The sequence below is a fragment of the Leucoraja erinacea genome, chromosome 17, assembly GCF_028641065.1.
Source record: "Leucoraja erinacea ecotype New England chromosome 17, Leri_hhj_1, whole genome shotgun sequence".
Taxonomy (NCBI): Eukaryota; Metazoa; Chordata; class Chondrichthyes; order Rajiformes; family Rajidae; genus Leucoraja; species Leucoraja erinaceus.
Genome location: NC_073393.1, coordinates 28,219,738 through 28,241,897, shown reverse-complemented (window position 1 = coordinate 28,241,897; position 22,160 = coordinate 28,219,738). Strand labels below are relative to the sequence as shown.

At 48.4% G+C, this 22,160-nt stretch overlaps 1 protein-coding gene across 5 annotated transcripts in view; it reads right to left on the bottom strand.

The window, feature by feature from the left end:
* Positions 1 to 22,160, bottom strand: part of gse1b (Gse1 coiled-coil protein b) — a 506,044-nt gene that overhangs the window by 270,390 nt on the left and 213,494 nt on the right. Inside the window, exon 1 of one of the 5 annotated variants that reach the window (XM_055648862.1) lies at positions 13,480 to 13,676. The exons of the other annotated variants lie outside the window; for them this stretch is intronic. Within the exon in view, the coding sequence (XP_055504837.1) occupies positions 13,480 to 13,522 (43 nt within the window). The 5' untranslated portion in view covers positions 13,523 to 13,676. Of the gene's footprint in view, positions 1 to 13,479; positions 13,677 to 22,160 lie in introns of those variants that run through there. 5 annotated transcript variants of the gene reach the window in all.

Sequence of the window (22,160 nt, the reverse complement as noted above, 5' to 3'; positions counted from 1 at the left end):
GAAACTGTCCCTGAATCTGGAGGTGCGCATCTTCACACTTCTATACCTTTTGGCCGATGGGTGAGGGGAGCAGAGCGAGTGGCCAGGGTTCGACTGGACCTTGATTATGCTGCTGGCCTTACCGAGGCAGCGTGAGGTATAAATGGAGTCAATGGAAGGGAGGTTGGTTTGTGTGATGGTCTGGGCTGTGTCAACAGTGTCCACTTGGGATCGTGTTTGTGCCAAAGGGCCTGTACCTGCGCTATACTGCATGCTCATATAGAGCAGATTGCCTGAGCAGTGAATATTACCGGGAACATCTTTGAAAAGGGCCAGGGGGAGAACTAGGGGAGCAGAGCAGGAGAAAGATAGTCAGCGTCTAACAGTAATATGCCCTGTGCTGGTGACTGATTGGCAAACCCAGGTCTACCTATCACTTGGTATAGAAACAAAGAACTGTAGATGGTGGGTTCCAACCCGAAATGTCACCTGTCCTTTTACTCCAGAGCTGTGGCCTGACCTGCTGAGTTACTCTGGCACTTTGTATTTATCCACCTTTCACCTGCCAAGCTTAGTCTTTGTCCCCACCTCTCTTCCAGCTTTCACCCACCCCCTCCCCCCTCACCAGAATCAGTCTGAAGAAAGGTCCCGACCCGAAACATCACCAATCCTTTTTCTACAGAGATGCTGCCTAACCTACTGAGTTAACCTGCTGAGTTACTCCAGCACTTTGTGCTTTTTTTTTTGCAAACCAACGTCTGCAGTTCCTTGTGTCTCCATTCACAGTCGGGTCTCGTCCCAACCCTGCCATCTGCATTCTACTGCCCAGGTGTCTCACTAAACCTGCAGCAAACAAGCACGTCTTACCAGCAGAGTCACTTTTCTTTGCAACTTGCATCTGACCGCAGGCAAAAAAACTGGGTGTGGAACAAAGGTTTGGCAATAGGTTATTTTTATCCACATGGTTCACCCAACCGGGCTTCCTTCTGTGGCTGTGATACCTTTCCCCAAAAACCAATGTCACAGAGCTGCTGCCTCACTGCGCCAGAGACCCGGGTTCGATCCTGACCTCAGGTACTGTCTCTGTGGAGTTTGCACATTTTCCCTGTGACCACGTGAGCTTCCTCCCGCATCCCATTGACATGCAGGTTTCTAGGTAGATTGGCCTTTTTAAATTGTCCCTAAATAGACACAAAAAACTGGAGTAACTCAACGGGACAGGCTGCATCTCTAGAGATATGGAATGGGGGAAGTTGTGGGTCGAGACCCTAGTATGAATGGAGTGGATGAGAAAGTGGGATAACATAGAACTAATGTGAACAGGTGAACGATGGTCGGCGTGGACTCAGCAGGTTGAAGGGCCTGTGGCCATGCTGATTAAACTCAACCAAATATTCCACAGCACCACCGTAACTAACATAGAATTCAAAGCACGACAGCACCGTGGACACGGTACAGGGGCAACACCCAGAGGCTTGCACCACTGGTCTAGACATGTCAATGACAAGGGACAGTTTCAAATCGCCGGGTGACTGCTCTCACCAACCATGCTCTCAAGTTCAAATTGATACCAGCCGGCGGCTGTCACTCTACTAAACAACGTACCTCGGTGACTGCCAATCACCCCCCCCCCCCCCCCGGACACTTATTATTTATTTTTTATTCAAATCGTTTGCTATGTCGCTTTTCAAGGGAGATGCTAAATGCATTTCGTTGTCTCTGTACTGTACACTGACAATGACAATTAAAATTGAATCTGAATCTGAATCTGAATCTGAATCTGAATCTGATATGTATGCGTGTGTGCGCGTGTGTATATACACATACATATATACACACACACAGATATACAGGGGAAATTGGCTGTCTATATATATATATGTATATAGAGGCCAATATCTCCCATTATTTTTGGAAAATATATATTATTTTAATATATTATATATATTATTTTCCAAAAATAAACCTGATTCGGAATAAAAAATCTATACAAATCAAGAACTGTGAAAAATCTCCTCCGACATTCTCAGCGGCTATACGTACATATATTTGGTAATGTTTACAAAATCTATCTTCGAACCAGGCAACATTGCATTCATGTGCCCCCCTGGAGTGTTTGAGGAGCGCCTCCACCACACCCTGCCCCCTAATGTCCAGCAGCGGAAGGACACGAGACAGTAGTCCTCCCCCCACAGAGCCTTGGCATTGGCTAGGTGCGTCCCATAGCAAATGTGGTGGACAGACACTTGAATGAGGAAGGCATAGATTAGATGCAGTCATAATGCAACAAATGGAATTGGTATTGATGTGCAAAAAGGTTAGCGTGGACGTGGTGGGCCGAATGGCCAATATTTTTCTGCTGTACAACTCTATAATGGGTAGGAAAGGACTACAGTCTAGGGTCCTTTCGCTGCTGAACATTGGGGGGGCAGTGTGTGGTGGAGACGGCACTCAAACGAGGGTAGGGATATCACCCCAGGGTTCCACGAGTGGCAAAGGTGCCGGGCATAATGATAGTTTTTGTGAACACTGCCAAATACAACAAAAGGTTTAGAGGGAAATGGGCCAAATGCAAGCAGGTGGGATTAGCGCAGGTGGGGAATCTTGGTCGGCATGGGCAAGTTGGACCGAAGGGTCTCTACGACCCTGCCACTATGCGATTGAACTCTGCCAGCAGTTCCCTGTGCTCCCCTCACCAGCTGCAAGAGACATTTTAGCCCATTACCCTCCTATAAATTGGCCCGAAGCATTTTACATGGGTCGGGGACCCAGTATAAATTTTACGGGTTATTTAGTGTAACGAATTTTGAAAGAGTGAACGTTCCTGAGAACCTCAACATGCAACAAACACCAGGTGGCTTTACTTTCCCTTTCATGTGCAAGAGAAATGTCCAGGCAGGAGGCAGTTAATGAAGATTACTTCTAAACAAGTGACTGTGCTGAGGTGTCAATGCGTATCTTTTTTTAAAAATGCATTGTGAATGGACAGCTGGATCCTATTTCTTACAGCTAACTAATTGAGCATTTATCAGGGATTCAAACCTACAAATTTATTCTGCCCAGTGTCTTATTCAAAACCGGACACAATGGAAGCAGTCTCTTGTGCTGCCTCGGAGAGCGGTGTAAAAAGAATGTTCTAGCAAGGAGCCGGCTGCAACCAGGGAGCTGTTGCAAAGAGCTTATATGAATGCAGGAAGCCGTGATCAATGTACCTTACAACAGAGGTTAGGGCACTCTAGACACTGCCCAAGTGAGGGGCTGGTGGGAAGGGAGGTCAGTTTCTATTGTCACCCTTGTGACAGCGTGTGGCTCAGAGGAGCAGGGTCGTTCCCTCATCAACTGGAGATTACTTCTCCATAAAGTCACCGTAAAGATGTCTCTATCTTCCCTTCACTCGAGATACATCAGCAGCCCATGGCCCCATTCAGCTAGTCGATGGGCTCACAGGCCATTGCTACCTCAACCAACAGCTGAAGACAATACCAACGTTAAATTGAAAGTGAAAGTGACTGTTGCTAAGGCCAGCAGGATGCAGGAACCACCCAACCAGGCATGAGCAGATGTTATGGGTTTGAATCGCTGGTTCATTATCTCATGGAGTCATAGAGCGTGCAAACAGGCCCTTCGGCCTAACTTCCCCACGGCGACCAACATGCCCAAACTGCATTAGTCTCATGGGTAAGTGGGGTGAGAAAACGGGGTTAGTGTAGGTTTAGTGTGTATGGGTTAGAGTCATAGAGTCACACAGTGTGAAAACAGGCCCTTCGGCCTAACTTGCCCACGCCGGCCAACATGCGCCAACTACTAGTCCTGCCTGCCAGCGTTTGGTCCATATCCCTAGAAACGTAACCTATTCTTGTACTTATCCAAACGATTTTTTAAGTGTTGTGATAATGCCTGCCTCAATTACCTCCTCTGGCAGCTCGTTCCTTACAGCTACCACCCTTTGTTAAAAAAGAAGTTGCCTCTCAGGTTCCTATTAAATCTTTCCCCCTTCACCTTCAACCCAGGTCCTCTGGTTTTTGATTAAACCGGTGGCCTTGCTAAGGCAGCGTGAAGTGTAGATGCGGTCTATGGAAGGGAGGCTGGTTTGCGTGACGGTCTGAGCTGCATCCACAATTCTCTACAATTTCTCTCCAATTGCCATTTGTAAGCATCCAATTTACAGTAACAAGATTTTTAGCCTTTATTCTCCACCAGTGAGCTACCCCTGCACGCTGCTATAAATCTGTCAATTGTCTTGTTATGTGAAACAGCACCTTGGGAAAGCCACACAGCGGCAGCCCAAGCGAAGAGGCTTCCTAACGGTACACGATTACGGTTTGCCTCCAGTGCGGCCTTTAAATGAAGTGATCCATCACCCAGTCGGCAGTCTGATGCTGGGACCTGATGGGTTCAGTGGAGGGGGCCTGCCTCACTGCACTGTAAATAGACGCAAGTGCGAAGGTAACTCCGCGGGGTCAGGCCACGTCTCTGGAGAAGAAGGACGGGTGACGTTTCGGGTCGGGACCCTTCTTCAGATGGTACTACCACGAGGGCAGGATTTGCGTTCACTCATGGTCAGGGTGGGGTCGGGGGGAACGGGAGCAGCAGCCTAAAATGGAACGCACATTTCCGTGCCCACGGCCGTGAGGCAATCCCCATGCCAACATCACTCAGGAGACGGCGGGAGGGTGGTATTAGGCTCGGCCAAAGCCACTGTCATTGGTGAAATAGACTAAACTAAAGTGCCACAGCGCACTGAGAGATTTTATGAAGAGTCAAGACCACACTGAAGAGGTTGCACAAACATGCCTGTCCCATTGCACAACCTTACAACCCTGCAGGGAGCAGGTCAGTGAAACATGACGGCACTAGTTCCGTGATTGGCTCGGAAAAGGAGCTCCTGATTCCAAGCTTTACACTGGCATTTGTTTTCTCTAAGGTCTGCACTTGAGCCGATGCACTTGTTGGGCCATTTAGTTTCAAACATTGTGGTGGGCTCAGCTCTCGTGAAGATGGACCAACCGGAGATGGCAGATTGTTTCCCCCAGATCGATCAGTTGGAGTTTCAGCAACAATCTAGTAATGTTGTGATATCATTGCTTATAACATGGTTTACTTAATGCTAAAGATAGACACAAAAAGCTGGAGTGACTCAGTGGGACGGGCAGCATCTCTGGAGAGAAGGAATGGGTGACGTTTCAGGTCGAGACCCTTCTTCAGACTGGTTAGGAATAAGGGAAACGAGAGATATAGACGATGATGTAGAGAGATCAAAGACAATGAATTCACAGGCGGATTCACAGAGGGGGAGCAGTGAGAGAGGACGTCTAGATTATTAACAACAATTCAATTCCACACCTGCCATGGTGGGATGTGAACTTGTCTCTGTAGTCTTTGTTCAATCCTCTGGTTACTCATTTGCTAATTTAACTTATGTCAATTCCATAATGTCTGTTCTTCTAAATAATTATGAGGGAGAATGATAAAGACACACAATGCAAAAATCTGCATTTAGTTTAGAGAAACAGCATGGAAACAGGCCCTTTGGTCCACCAAAGATAGATACAAAAATGCTGGAGTAACTCAGCGGGTCAGGCATCGTCTCTGGGGAACAGGTGACATTTCGGGTCGAGACCCTTCATCAGACTAAGTCCATACCCACCATCAGTCTCCCGTTCACACTTTCTACTCCTCTGCCCACACACTGGCGGAGATTTACATGGGCCAATTGACCTACAAACCCGCATATCTGTGAGATGTGGGAGGAAACCAGAGCACCCGGGTGAGTTCCATGTGGTCACGGGGAGAACGTGCAAACTCCACAAAGACTGCAGCCGAGGTCAGGATAGAATTTGGGTCTCTGCTGCCGTGTAAAAGCATAGTGGTGCAGCTAATAGAGCTGCTGTCCCACAGTAACAGTGATCTGGGTTCATTGGTCATTTTTCAACCCATTGGTTCTATGCTGGTGCTCATTTCACACACCCCTCCCCCCCCCCCCCCCCCCCCCCAATCCCATCAACTCCCCCTAGACTCCACCACATACTCCCCACACTAGGGACAATTCACCAAGCCAGAGCGTCTATGTTCTTTGGCCCATGTAAAAATGTCCCCAGTGGATAGGCAAGTGGTAGAGTCTGGGGCAGTTGATGAGAATGTGGGGAGATTTAGTCACAGAGACAATTAGTGGGAGCACGGGATTGCTCTTCGAATGAGCACAGGTGCCGACAGTATCACATGGAAATAATATGGAAATATGGATTCAAGCTAAAGTGGGCAGCTCAGCACAATGAAAAATTATCTTTCCTTCGTTTCCGCTCGGCTCACGGTCGCCCCACAATCTCATTCGGACTGAAGAAGGGGCCTGACCCGAAACGTCACCTATCCATACTCTCCAGAGATGCTGCCTGACCCGCTGAGTTACTCCAGCACTCTGCGTGTAAACATAGACACATAGAAAATAGGTGCAGGAGTAGGCCATTCGGCCCTTTGAGCAATGGTACAATGGAAACTTTCCTTTAGGCCAATTCATCCATACTGACCAAGATGCCCACCTAAACAGGTCCCATTTGCTCACGTTTAACCCACTTAGAAACAGAAAATTCTGTAGGTGCAAGAGTCAGTCTTTTGACCCTTCGATCCAGCACCGCCATTCAATATGATCATCCAAAATCAGTACCCCATTCCTGCTTTTTCCACATATCTTCCTTTAGCCCGAAGAGCTCTATTTAACTGTCTGTCTCCCTGCCTCCAATAACACTGCACCATTATTGTATATGTGGTCCCTGTGCCAACGGCTGAGGCTGGGAGGGGTCGCGATGCAAACGCACAGTGGCTCCCAGTAAACAGTCCCAGCTGTAGCCCGCTGGAAGTGCACACCCGCAGGATTCCCGCCGAGCTATTCATCTCATCAGGGTAGGTAGACATTTACTCATCTCACTGCTACACCTCCGCTCAGCTGGTTGACAAGCGGGACGATGCGATGCAGGGCTCTGCTCCAACCCGGTTTAGTAAAGAAAGATAAAAATTGGAAACATCTGGCGTTGCAAGCTGCAACACGTGCTAGCAACCCCCCCCCCGATGAGTCTGAAGTTCCCACCGCACGTCAGGGTCAGCTGCAATTTCTACCCAGCGTACAACATAAAATGACTTGTAGCTTGCTCAGGCATGCAGACAGAGTGACGCTGAAAGGCTCGTGCCCCAGAGGAAGGTGGCGGAGAAAAGCACGGCAAAGCCACAGTCATAGAGTGTGGAAACAGGCAGGGTCTCGACCCGAAACATCACCTTAAACCTCTCTCCAGAGATGCTGCCTCTCCCACTGAGTTACCCCACAGCATTTTGTGTCCATCTTCGATTTAAACCTACATCTGCAGTTCTCTCCTACATACGGAAACTGGTCCTTCATGGTCAGAGCCATACAGTGTGGAAACAGGCCCTTCAGCCCAACTTGCCCACACTGACCAACATGGTCCATCTACACTAATCCCACCAACCTGCGTTTGGCTCATATCCCTCTAAACCTGTCCTATCCATGTACCTGTCTAATTGCTGCTTAAACGTCAGGACAGTTCCTGCCTCAACTACCTCCTCCGCAGCTCACTCCATACACCCACCACCCCTTGTGGGAAAAGGTTACCCCTCAGATTCCTTTTAAATCTTTCCCCCTTCATCTTAAACCTGTGTCCTCTGATTCTCGATTCCCTTATTCTAGGCAAGAGACTCGGTCCGTGTACCCGATCTATTCCTCTCATGATTTTGTACACTTCCATAAGATCACCCCTCATCCTCCTATGCTCCAGGGAATAGAGTCCCTGCCTGCTCAAACTCTCCCTCGAGCCCAGACGCACGAGTCCTGGCAGCATCCTTGTAAATCTTCTCTGCACCCTTTCCTACTTAACAACATCATTCCTATAGCACCGTGCCCAGAACGGAAGACAATAGTCTAAATGCGGCCTCACCGATGCCTTTTATAACAGTAGCATGACCTCCCAACGTCTATACTCTAGACTGATGAAGGCCAATGAGCCAAAAACCACGGCGGACTGCAGAAAGGCCACGAGAGTCACATTCCCTCCCCTCCCCTGCTCGCTCTCCACGCCTCGGAACCCTGCAGCCAGCCGGGTGCATCTCACACGGCGCAAAACACAGGGGACACTCCAGTACATCGGCAGCTCGTTCAAGAGAGGAGTTAGATTGAGCTCTTAGGGCTAAAGGAATCAAGGGATATGGGGGAAAAGCAGGGACAGATTTTAGATGATGTCATGATCATACTGAATGATGGTGCTGGCTCGAAGGGCCGAATGGCCTACTCCTGCAGCAATTTTTCTACGTTTCTACAATGCGTTGTTAGCCGTGTAATATTGACCCAGTGTCAGCTCACTGATGCCTGGCAATGCTAAATATTGTATAGGAAGGAACTGCAGATGCTGGTTTAAATAGACACAAGGTATCTATATCCAGGGAAGGGTGGAGCCCACAATGGTCCATTGTTGGCTGGGGAAGAGGTGATAATGAAATGATACAGGGATGTCAACAGGGACATTAAACCAACATTGTTTACTTGATTTATTGTCACGTGTACCGAGGATTCAGCGTAAATCTTTTTGTTGCGTGATATCCAGTCAGTGGAAAGACAAATCATGATTACAGTCAAGCCGTCCATAGTGTACGTTTACAGGAAAAAGGGAATAATGTTTAGTGCAAGATAAAGACCAGTAAAGTCCGATTAAAGATAGTCCGACGGTCTCCAATTATGTAGATGGGTGGTCAGGACCATTCTTTAGTTGCTTGATAACAGCTGGGAAGAAACTGGAGGGGCGCCGTTTCACATCTTGCCTGATTATGCTGGTGGATTTGCCAAGACAGCGTGACGTGTAGATGCAGTCAATGGAAGTGAGATTGGTTTGCGGTTTGGTCTGGGCTGTGTCCACAACTCTCTGCTATTTCTCGCGGTCTTGGATGGAGCTTTTCCAAACCATTTTACGATGCATCCCCGACAGAACGCTTTCCACGGCACATCCGGTGAAAGTTGTTGGCGACATGCTGAACTTCCGAAGCCTTTTGAGGAAGTATGATACGAGTTGCATTGGGCAGGTTACTGATGGAATTTAAAGAGAAGGTAGCTAAATGATTGAAACATGGAGGCATTGAGGGCAATGGGGAACTGGCATAGAAGAGGGGTGACGTTGGTACAGATCGGCCGTGGATAGAGTTAAGGAGTCGTGTAGTCTAACTTGCTCTTATTTTATTGTGTTTTTGAAAAAAAGCCTTCACTGCACACACCAAAACGTCACCTATCCAGGCTCTCCAGAGATGCTGCCTGACCCACTGAGTTACCCCAGCGTTTGTGCTTTGTTTTGCTCTAGAAAGCACCGTTCAGGGCCAATCCACCACCTTACTTCAGTAGGAATCGTGACACTGACAGACCCCAGTGTACTCAATCTGTGCTAACTAGAGTCTGAGATAAACTCCAGACATTAACTACTGAGACAACCTATGGTGCAGGACAATAAGGAGAGCACAAATTCTAATGCACTGTTGCAATTTATTGCCATCTGGATCTGGTTGATAGTGAATTACAAGACCATAATTCAATGGAGCACTTCAGACAAGGTTCCACTCACTGGGCTAATGGAAGGCAGATGCGCCTGGAGAGAATTCTCTTTCCAGAAGTCACCTGGCTGGGTTTGAGTAACAATGGATATTTCCTGCCCTTTATTTCACATCTCATGCACGCGACATGGCAAGCAAACCTTTGTGAAGACTGGGGGGTTATTCCTGGTGTCCTGGATAGTATTTACCCACCAGTCAACGTCATTGCAATTGATCATCAGGTCAAGTTACTCCTGCTGCCTCTGTCTGCTTTCCCACATTCCAACTGTGGCACAATTTTTTTAATAGTAATTCCACATCAGGATGCAAAGGGTTATTTATAAATGCCGTCTTTTTGCATCTTATAAATGAATGGCGGCACAGTGGTGCAGCGATAGAGCTGCTGCCTTATAGCGTCTGAGACCCGGATTCGATCCTGACCAAGGGCACTGTCTGTACGGAGTTTGTACGTACATTAACTAATTTTAAGGTCAGGTTTGGGTCTATTATTATCATGTGCACCGAGCTACAGTGAAAAATTGTTCAATCAACTAGATATACTAAACATAAATACAATCAAATCAAACTCACATACCATAGGTAGAGCAAAGGGGAAGATACAGAGTGCAGAATATAGTTCTCAGCATTGTAGCGCATCAGTTCCATTGACAAAGTGAATTGTCCACAATGGGGAAGAGGTGAATCGGACAGTACTCTAGCTTATGGAACCCTTATAAGAGACCGGAAGAAGCTGTTCCTTAGTCTATTTCCCCAGCAGCCGTGGTGGGATTTGAACTCATTTGTCACGATGGACAGACCAAGCCTTTTTTTGTGCTAACCCAGTGACCTAACCATTGCTCCGCCATAGCCACACACTATGCCACACTCCCTGGTTCAACCAAGGGGTCGTGAAATCAATGCCTCTAGAGGACCCGGGAGAAGGGACTGGTGGACGGTTGCAGATAAGGAGACACTGAGTGTTATCAGCTCCAACCCACTGCTGGGTCTGGCTGGGATCATGGAGCACTGATAAGCTGATGTCACTTCCAGTCCCCACAACCATCAGGCTATCTCAAAAAACAGGAAGTGGGTCTTGATAACAAACGTCAGTACTTCTGACCAAACATTAATACTTCAATATCTTTACAGCACTGCCCATCAAAGTATCATTTGTGGAGGTTTGGCTTTTTTCTCCCCTACCCCCACCCCCTCTCCCTGTCTCACTGTCTCACACTCTCTCTCTCCCCATTCTTAAATTCCAACTTCAGTCATTATTTTGAAGTCAGGTCAACTTATCAGACCTTCTCGAGGCTTAATGTTCCCAGGATAGCTATAAGTAGATTCTGGAGTGGTGACTTATAGACTCTGCCAGATATCGACCACAGGCTGACTGTCAGGCTTTAGGTTTATTGTCATCACGTGTTCCAAGGTACAGTGAAAAGCTTTGTTCCAATCAGATTAGATAGGCCATGCATAAATGCGTTCAAGTCAAACTCAAGTACAAGGAGAGCAAATGGGAAGATAGCGAGTGCAGAATGTTGTTCTCAGCACCGTAGCGAAACCAATTCCAGAGACAAAGTCCAGTGTCTGCGATGGGGTGCAGGTGAATCGGACAGTGCCTTAGCTTATGGAAGGACAGAAGGTGTTCAGAAGCCTGATAACAGATAACAGTCACCTCACCTCCCTCGCTCCTTTGGCCAGTTATCACAAAGACTGTGACGTAACCTCTATCCCCCATCACCATTAATAAGGCCAAGCACTGATGTTAGCGCAGTAACGGTGGCTTGTAGCCATGAAGCTGCTGGTCAAAGTAATGGTGAACGTAGATAGGCACCAAATGCTGGAGTAACTCAGCGGGTCAGGCAGCATCGCTGGAGAAAAGGAATAGGTGACATTTCAGGTCAAGTCCCTTCTTGAAATTGAGAGACAGGGGAGAGAGAAACAAGATGTGTGAAAAGTTTCAGAACAAATCAGAGCCGGCACCGATGACTGTGGAAGGTGGAGCCCACAATGGTCCATTGTTGGCTGTGGAAGAGGTGATAACAAAGGGATATATGGATGCAAACAGTGGAACTAGCAGGATGACTAGGGTGGGGGAGGGGTGGAGAGAGGGAATGCAGGGGTTACTTGAAATGAGAGAAATCAAGATTCAAACCGCTGGGTTGTAAGCTGACCAAGCAAAATATGAGACGCTGTTCCTGCAATTTGCATGTGGTCTCACTCTGACAGTGGGGGAGGCCCAGGACTGAAAGGTCAGTATGGAAATGGGAAGGGGAATTGAAATGTTTGGCAATCGGGAGATTCCAGCTTAGGTGTTCAGCAAAACAATCGCCCAACCTGCGCTTGGTATCACCGGCCACAGGTTGACTGTCTAGGTTTAGGTTCATTATTCCTACGTACACCAAGGCAACTCTACTGCAGCACCACCATGCCACCCTGAAGTTGTCCTGGGAGTTCCCAGCACATGGGGACTCATAAGAAGGTAAAAATTACAGTAGAAAAGGACTAGGGGCGGCAGAGTGGTGGAACGGTTTGCTGCTTTACAATGCCAGACATCTGGGTTCGATCCTGACTACGGGTGTTGTCTGTTCGGAGTTAGTACGTTCTCCCCGTGACCTGTAGGAATTTTCTCCGGGTGGCTCTGGTTTGCTCCCACACTCCAAAGAGGTCCAGGATTGTAGGCTAATTGGCTTTGGTAAAATTGTAAAGTGTCCCTAGTTTGTAGAGTAGTGCTAGTGTAAGAGGTGATCGCTGGGCGGCACGGACTCGGTGGGCCAAAGGATCTTCTAGCTCAGTGCTGTATTCAAACATTCCTCGATTGCAGAAATGATCCGGGGTCACACTTGTGCAAGCGGTCGTTGTGTCATCCTCCACGTTACTGATGCACAATATCGTGCCAGGGCCACACGAGCTATTCACACCCCGTCCAATTTCAGGACCAGCCTGCGATGACCCAGTAGTGGCCGCTTGCAATTCTTGCTGCAGGACAAGTGACTCAATTGCATGACAGTCAGAAAAAGCCGCAATGCAACTGAATGTCGAGGCAACAACGCAAGGCGCAAGTCCTGGACACAACACTGGCCGCACCACCCCGCATTCAATTCCCATTGGGCGATGCGACTGATTTTGTTCATTTGCAACCTTTGAGGAATTGTGAAAATGAAGCTGGCTTCTTTTCTAAAAGTGACTTTCAAGAACTTACTCGTAATGCTAGGGGCTAGGGGCTTGGGGGGGGGGTTTGAACAAACGGGGTCATTTAGCGGCAGACCCACAGTCGGTTCTTGTCCAGCTCTCACATACGTGAAGCAATACGCTTTCCAAAAAAACTCCAGTGAAAAACAAAATGAGCACTTTGCAACATAGTTTGCCTGCGCTAATGTGCAGGGTGATTTTGCTGGCAGCAAAACGAGGACGGGTTTAAACTGAAATGCAAAAGATAGGAAAGGAAACACGGTACAAAATGGGTGTAACTTTTGACGCTGCTCTCAGCTTGTAAATATGACTCCAGTGTGTGCTTGTACACTCGACCAGTAGAACCCAGCCTGTTTCGCTGGCTCGCTCGGTGATCCTCGACGAGTATAAGCCCCTTCTACTCAAGACGAGCCACGGCAACAACCACCAACTCAAGTCCTGACAGAAACCGCGGCCGCGGGTGGCTTCTTCCCCACCCAGGGGGGGCAGAGAGGACCGTCACCTCCCTCTCTCCTCCCCCCCCCACCACGGTAACCAGCCGCCCCGCGACCCACCGGCAGACACGGCGAGAGCAGGAGCAACGACTGCCCTTCCCGGGGCCAGGGAATGGAACAGCCTGCTCACATTCCAGATACAAAGGTGCCTCAACACTACTTGGAGGAGCTCCAGCCTGCAGGCGCAAGGTGTGTGCTCTCTCCCCTGAAGTACTCTTTCAAGCCGGGCTGATTGACTCACCGAGTGTACTGGGCTTTGGTGTCCTCCCATCCTCACTCTCCATCGCACAGACCGAGTCAGCACCGACCCACCGCTCTCACACCCACTGAGGCCTTTCCCTCTCACTTCCTCAGTGGGACAGAAGCGTAAAAACAACAGTAAATCATACTTGGCTTCACTGTGATAAGGCCATGAGATGTAACTAGAGAGAGAGAGAGAGAGAGAGAGAGAGAAAGAGAGAGAGAGAGAGAGAGATGGAATTCCACAAAAAACCACTTCCTGCGGAGCTGTAACTGGCTCCAGCACCAAGATTCTAATTTCTCAGAAAATGACTCAGCCCTTTCAGCAAACTGTGAGAGTTTTTTGGCAACACTTGTCAGCAGCAGTCATTATGCCTGTGCCCAGCAGTGTTAAACCACAGAGGCTGCCCCAAACAGCCCGCCCAGCTTTACTCCACTGAAGAAGGGTCTCGACCTGAGAAGTCCCCTATTCCTTTTCTGCAGAGATGTTGAGTTATTCAACACGTTGGGTCTGTCTACTGTACTGACCATCTATCCAAAACTTTCACCGCCAGTCCCGCGGTCTGCAGACGAGTTTTAAAAAAAACTAAATAAAGCTCAATCCTTCAGAGGTGTGACGCTGAAAGTGTTAAATATCGTAACTGATTTCTTTGCCAAGTACCTGAGCAAATTCCAGTCATTGGGGAAACACCTTTGTTTTATACTTGGGCTTTTTCGCGGAATCGTCACCGAATGAGGAAACTCAATGGTTTGCTCGGCTCCGGAGAGTCAGCAGGGATCTGTCACGCAGGAGCTGGGGTCGGAAGCAAGTGGCTGTGTTGCGCAGCGGGTAGTGCTGCTGCCTCACAGTGCCGCCCACCCCGGCTTTGATCCGCTGCTGCTGACTGTGTGGAGTTACCTGCCAGGTTCACTCCAAGGCTCCGATTTCCTCCCACATCCCAAAAGCCCTGCTGGCTGGTGGATTAATTGGCCATTTCTTTTATGTTCAGGATTAGGTTTACTACTGCCAAGTGTACCAAGGTGCGGTGAATGTTTTGCATGCTACCCAGCAAATCAGATCATGCAATACGAGGAGTGGAGTGTGGAGACCAAGCGCAAACTGGCCGATCATTTCGATCGACACCTTCGCTCAGTCCGCCTTGGCCTAGGTGATCTCCCGGTTGCCAAACACTTTAACTCCCTTTCCCATTCCCACACCGACCTTTCTGTCCTGGGCCTCCTCCATTGTCAGAGTGAGGCCAAATGCAAATTGGAGGAACCACACCTTATTTTTTACTTGGGCAACTTACAAACCCAGCGATTGCTCTAACTTCAAGTGACCCTCGCTTCCCCCCTCTCTCTCCGTCCCTCCCCCACCCGTGTCACCGTACTAGTTTCACTGTTGTACTGTTGAGTTTCACTGTCTGTTAAACGCGTTATCACCTATCCACAGCCAACAATGGACCATTGTGGGCTCCACCTTTCCTCGATCACTTTTACTTTTTGCATATCTTTCATTCATTTGTTCTATATCTGTCTATCTCACCATCTACATCTCGCTTTCCCCTGACTCTCAGTCTGAAGAAGGGTCTCGACCCGAAACGTTACCTATTCATTTTCTCCAGAGTTGCTGCCTGATCCACTGAGTTGGAGTAACCAAAAGTTGTTTTTGTATCTGTCTCATGCTATTCAAAATTACATTTGCCCTCAGTAAACTCCCACCTCAGGGCAGAATCTTGGAGTAGTTAATTGGAATGTGGGGAGAATAAAAAGTACACAAAGTGCTGGTCCACAGGTCAGGCAGAATCCTTGGAAAACATGGATAGGTTGACATTCTGGGTGATGACCCTTTTTCAGACACGTGTACGTCCTGACATGAAACGTCACCAATCCATGTTCTCCACACTTGCTACCTGACCCGCTGAGTTACTCCAGCACTCTATGCCCTTTTTTTTTAAACCAGCATCTGCAGTTCCTTGCTTCTGTGAGATTAAAACAAGATTGGTACAAATAATTGGTCTGTGTGGATTTGGAGGGCCAAAGGGCCTGTTTGCACGCAGCCAAATTCTCTGACTATAAAATATCAGTTGAGAAACACGATGTTTGTGGAATGCAGAATGTCTAAACGCCCTGGTAATTACAGCTTCTGTCGTTAATCTGTGCCCAGTGTCTGAGTTTATTTTGTGAATCTGTGCCAGTAAACTGCACTTCACACACAGGTTTTCAAATGAACATTTATGCAATCTTCCACATGCAGGTGCACACAGGCACACTTGTGTATACATACGGCAAAACTTGAACATGCATGATCTCATGTGTAAACACCCACACACTCTCTCACACACACCCATACTCTCCCTCACACACACGCACACACACACCCACACACGCACACACTCACACACACACACACACACACACACGCACACACTCACACACACACACACCCACACATGCACACTCACACATACACATACTCTCCCTCACACACAACCATTCTCTCTCTCTCTCACACACACACTCACAGCCAAACTCTCACACACTACGACTATGACTCACACTGTCACACACACACAGACATACTCTCTCTCACATACACACACACACTCATATACTCACACTCGTACACAAACACACATACATGCATACACTCACACACACTCGCACACACACTCGCATACACACACTCATACACACACACACTTGTACACACACTCTCACACACACACTCGCACACACACACTCGTACACACACATACTTGTACACACACTCTCACACACACTCTCTTACGCACAGACTCTCATACACACACAGACATACTCTCACACAGACGGATTATCTCTCACATATACTGATTGGGGATGATCAGCCATGATTACATTGAATGGCGGTGCTGGCTCGAGGGGCCAATTGGCCTACTCCTGCACCTATTGTCTATTGTCAATATACGCACGCACAATTCTCAAACAGACATACGCTCTCCCTCATATAGACATTCAGTCTCTCAGTCTCACAGACACATACTCTCTTGCACACACACCCCCCCCCACACACACACACACACACACACACACACACACACACACACACACACACACACACACACACACACACACACACACACACACACACACACACACACACACACACACACACACACACACACACACACACACACACACACACACACACACACACAAACAGCAGAGTGCAGGAACTGACAGCATGACCACGATTTTTTGAGTCAGTGAAAATAAGGAACAATAATCCGTGGCTGGTGGAAACTAAGACAGATCGTCACAGTGATAAGGATGGCTTGAGGGGGGTGGGGGTGGGGGGAGAATGAGCGGGCAAGGCTGCAGGTGAATGGAAGCAGGAGGATGTGTGACAGGGAGGCCCTGTGACTGGAGTCTCTGAGGTCATTCCACACCACATAGTGTCTCCGAATCAGCGCCAGTCAACCATTCCATAAAGTAAAAAGGTGCCGAGCTGCTGATGAGAATGACCATGCAACATGACCCACTCCAGACTCAGCACGTACCCTTCCCTCGTTAACAAGAAGCAGCCATTCCCTGGGGATAAACTTCATAAATCCCGAGTGTAGGGATTGGTTTCATTGAGAGATACAACATGGAGACAGGCCTTTCGGCCCACGCCGACCATCGATCACCCACACACACCAGTTAAATTTATCCCAGTTTCGCATCCACTCCCAACACACTAGGGGCAATATACAGAGGGCCAGGTAACCTGCAGACCCGCCCGTCTTCGGGATGTGGGAGGAAACCGGAGCACCCAGAGGAAGCCCACGCACGCGGGAACAGGAAGCAGGTAAGACATCTCGAACCTGGTCCTGTGAGGCAGCTGCACTACCAGCTGCGCCAGCGTGCCGCCCGAGATTGGAAGGTCCTATTGGCGACCCCCAGATGAAACTTTGTGGCCGGGACCAGCCTGCTTCCTGCAGCTAGAACTGTTCCACTGATTGAGGAAGCAAGCCTTCCAAGAGAAACATTCCCCTTACTTCCCCGAGCAGCAAATTAAACGGAGAATTGGTTTATTTGGCTCCTGGTTCCTGACCACAGCCTGGTGGAAGAGGCCTCGCAGTCACAGCGGAGGTGAAGGGAGAGAGGGGGTGGGTGGGGCTGCATAGCTTCATAAGACAGAGGAGCAGGATTGGACCATTGGGCCCATCGAGTCTGCTCCACCATGGCTGATCTATCTATCCCATCTATCTATAACCCTTAACGCCCTTACAAATCAAATCTTTGCTAATTGATTCATTAATTCCAATTTAAAAAGCACCCTAAGACTTGGCCTTCACAGCCGTCGTGGCAATGAATTCCACAGATCAATTGCTCTCAGGCTAAAGAAATTCCTCCTCATCTCCATTCTAAAGGTACATCCTTTTATTCAGAGGCTGTTCCCTCTGGTCCCAGACTCTCCCACTAGTGGAAACATCCTCTTCACATCCACTCTTTCTGGGCCTTGAATCTGCGAGATGATCCCTGCACCGACCCACCAAGGAAAGCTGGGTGCGGTGTATGAGGGAGTTAGATGTGGCCCTTGTGGCTAAAGGGAAGGCAGGTACATGATACTGAGTTGGATAATCAGCCGTGATCATATTGAATGACAGTGCAGGCTCGAAGGGCCGAATGGCCTACTCCTGCACCTATTTTCTATGTTTCTATGCCTGGAATGTGCTTCTAGGGTTGGTGGTGGAGGCAGATGCGACAGTGGCATTTGGGTGTCTTTTAGATATAGCCCAGACAAACCAACCGCCCTTCCATTGACTCACACTTCACACTGCCTCAGCAAGACCAACAGCATAATCAAGGACCAGCCTTACCCTGGTCACTTCCTCTACTTCTCTCTCCCATCAGGCAAGAGGTACAGAAGCGTGAAAATGCAAACCTCCAGATTCAGAGACAGTTTCTTCCCAGCTCAGGCAACTGAACCATCCAATCACCAACCAGACTGCAGTCCTGACCTACCATCGACCTCATTGGAGACCCATGGACTTCTTTAATCAGACTTGCACTAAATCTATCTTGCATTAAACGTTATTCCCTCCATCCTGTGACTGGACACTGTGGACGACAATAGTAACCAGGTATGGTCTTTTCGCTGACTGGACAGCTTGCAACAAAAATGCTTTTCATTGTACCTTGGTACACGTGACAATAATGAAGTGACGGAGTGAAAACAGGCCCCCCGGCCCACCAAGTCCGTGCCGACAAGCGATCCCCATACACTTGTTCTATCCCTACAACTAGGGACAATTTACAATCTTTACCAAAGCCAATTAACCTACAAACCTGCACGTCTATGGACTGTGGGAGGAACCCGGAGCACCTGGGGAAAACCAACGCAGTCACGGGGAGAACGTACAAACTCCGTACAGACAGCGCCCGTAGTCAGGATCTATGGCGCTGTAAGGCGACAACTCTACCGCTGCTCCACCATAATTAAAACTAATCTAAGATAGGCACATAGGTATGCAGGGAATAGGGGGAATGTGTAGGAAGGAACTGCAGATGGTGGTTTAAACCAAAGATAGAAACAAAATGCTGGAGTAACTCAACAGGCAGCATCTTTGGGGAGAAGGAATGGGTGACGTTTCTGGTCGAGACCCTTCTTCAGACTTATCTCGGGAATATCTTGTCTATTGAGGGAATAGAGGGATATGAATCAAGTGCAGGCAGCAGAGATTAGATTATCTTGGCATCATGTTTAGTATGGACAATGTGGGCCGAAGGGCCTGTTCCTGCGCTGTATATATTAATCAATCAAAAACAATTGATCCTATTATGCTGGCAGCTTGCCCTTTGCATTATGCCATCTATGTTATTTGCTGTCAAACCCCATTTGCTGAGTATTTACTTCACTACGAGACTTGCTTGTGGAAGACTGCGAGGCAGTGAATTCTAACAGGGCTCACAGTAAACAGCGGTTGCGACCATGATACAGCGACCATGATACAGCGCGCTTTAAGCAACTTATCAATATCCCAAAGATAGACACAACAAGCTGGAGTAACTCAGCGGGACAGCAGGGGCGGGGCAGTCGTGGGACGGGGCGGGGCGGGGGGCGGGGGTAGGGCAGGGGCGGTGGCTGGGACGGCGGCAGCAGCAGCGACAGCGGCGGCCTGGCCACGGAGCAACAATTTTTTTGCGCCCCTAAAAATTTAGCGCCCGGGGCAACTGCCCCACTGGGTGCCCCCCCACGCTACACCACTGGCTGCCAGTCCACTTGTGTTACTCCAGCTTTTTGTGTCTATCTTTGGTTTAAACCAGCATCTGCAGTTCCTTCCTACACACTTATCAATATCCCAGTTGTCCACTGAAAGGGACATTTTTGACACCTCAAATCGTGGCCACATGTATACATCAAGGAAAACCTTTCACAGGGGACAGCTGTGAAAAATGTGATAAGGACTTGTTGTGTCGAATGCTGGAAATACCAGGGCCCCCCACAGCCCTGACATGAACGACAGGCTCCTTTTTGTGAACGGAGATGAATGAGCAGGTTAAGGAGCTTTAATCTAATCACAAACTTTCAGTTGGCAGCATTTGTTCTTTCAACTCTGCGATTAGATTACAGCCGCCAGTTCTTAGAATTCACTTCCTGTATTGATTCTGAGATCACAAAATGAAGCACACTTTGTGTTGGGGATTAGCTTAAATGCTTTCCTTTCTTTTAATGGCTGCATTCAATTAGTTTAGTTTAGAGATACAGCATGGAAACAGGGCCTTTGGCCACCAAGTCTGTGCCGACCAGCGATCCCCGTACACTAGCACTGTTCCACACACTGGGACAATTTACAATTTTTACCAAACTCCAATTTACCTACAAACCTGTACGTCTTTGGAGTGTGGGAGGAAACTGGGGAACCCGGGGAAAATCCACACGGTCACAGGGAGAACGTACAGACTCTGGACAGACAGCACCTATAGTCAGAATCAAACCCAGGTCTCTGGCGCTATAAGGCATCACGCTACGACTGCACCATCCTTCAGTTCAATAGACAATAGACAATAGGTGCAGGAGTAGGCCATTCGGCCCTTTGAGCCAGCCCCGCCATTCACTATGATCATGGCTGATCATCCACATTTAGTTTAATTTACAGACACAGCATGGAAACAGGCCATTCAGCCCACTGAGTTCACTGTCTAAAGATCACCCGTTCACACTATTTCTATGTTATCCAACTTTATTGTCCACACACTCGGGGCAATTTATGGACGCCAATTAACTTACAAACCCGCTCACCTTTGGGATCTGGGAGGAAACCAGCGGAAAGGATTTCCTTGATCACCATCTGCTTTGATCTGCCATTTTCACACCTTGCTTTTCCATACATCTAGTTTCCCTCTGCCCCTGACTTAAGGTCTGAAGAAGGATCTCGAAACACCACTCATTTCTTCTTTCCAGAAATGCAGAGTCCGCGCCGACCAGCGGTCACCCGTACACCAGCACTATCCTACACACACTGGGGACAATTTACAATTTTGAACTGAAGCCAATTAACCTACAAACCTGTACAACTTTGGAGTGTGTGATGAAACCAGAGCAGCCAGGTAAAACCCACACGGTCACGGGTATAAGATACAAACTCCGGACAGAGAGCACCCGTAGTCGGGATTGAACCCGGGTCTCTGGCGCTGTAAGGCAGCAACTCTACCGCTGCACAACCGTGTCACTCAACATTCTCCATTCTTGCTGTGTCCATTATAGTGGTCAGCCAAAGTCTTTATTTCTCATATTACAAATGTTTAAAAAGAAGCATAATTTCCCCTTTAGGCCTACCTTCTCAACAAAACACTCATTCCTGGCATCCTAGGCTCATAACAGATGATTAGATGTAGTTGGCTTTTCTTTTGTACCTGAATCACTACATAGATTTGGAGCCATGCAGCGCTGAAACAGACCATTCGGCCCATTGAGTCCTTGCCGACCATCAAGCATTCGACACAAAATCTTTTTTTTGTTCTCGCTACATTCAATAAAACCCCTCCAGTTTTATCCATTCACGACGCACTCAAGAGAATTCACGGAGGACAATTATTAACCTATTGACCGGAGTCTCTTTAGGATAACAAGTCGTCACAGGAAGAAGGTGCAAACTCTACACAGACAAATTGGGAGGTCAAGATTGAACCTGGGTCACTGGCGCTGTGAGGCAGTAGTTCTGGCTTCTGATCCAGGCTTCACTACTTCGTGGGACCTGATCTCAGAACCTTGCTCTCTCTCACTGAGTAGCGCTTACCCCTGAACTCTACATCCACCACAGCAAGGAAATGGAAGCCTCCAGAATTAAATGGACCTTCGATTTAGAAATTGAAAGGCACTGGGCAATGTGGACATGATCACTTGCCCACCTTCTCCTGGGGGAACACACAGACATGGGGAGTTCCTGTTCTGGGTGGACGAGAATCTAGACCTGTGCAACGGCAACACAAACAAGACAAAGATTTTAACCAACGCTCCCACTCGGACACCCTGGAATTGGGTGGAACCTTGGGTTTGTCGGTTCCCAACATTATTCCCACTGACAATGTTGGGCAAGAACGTCAAAGCAGGTTTGCTCCCTGCCCTGTTATGTATTCCTGTGGGTGGCTCAAATTGGAGTTACTCACGGAAACCTTTTTACGCCTTGTGGCGGAACACCCAAGGGAGACCGCTCGATGATGTTCCCCCCGCAG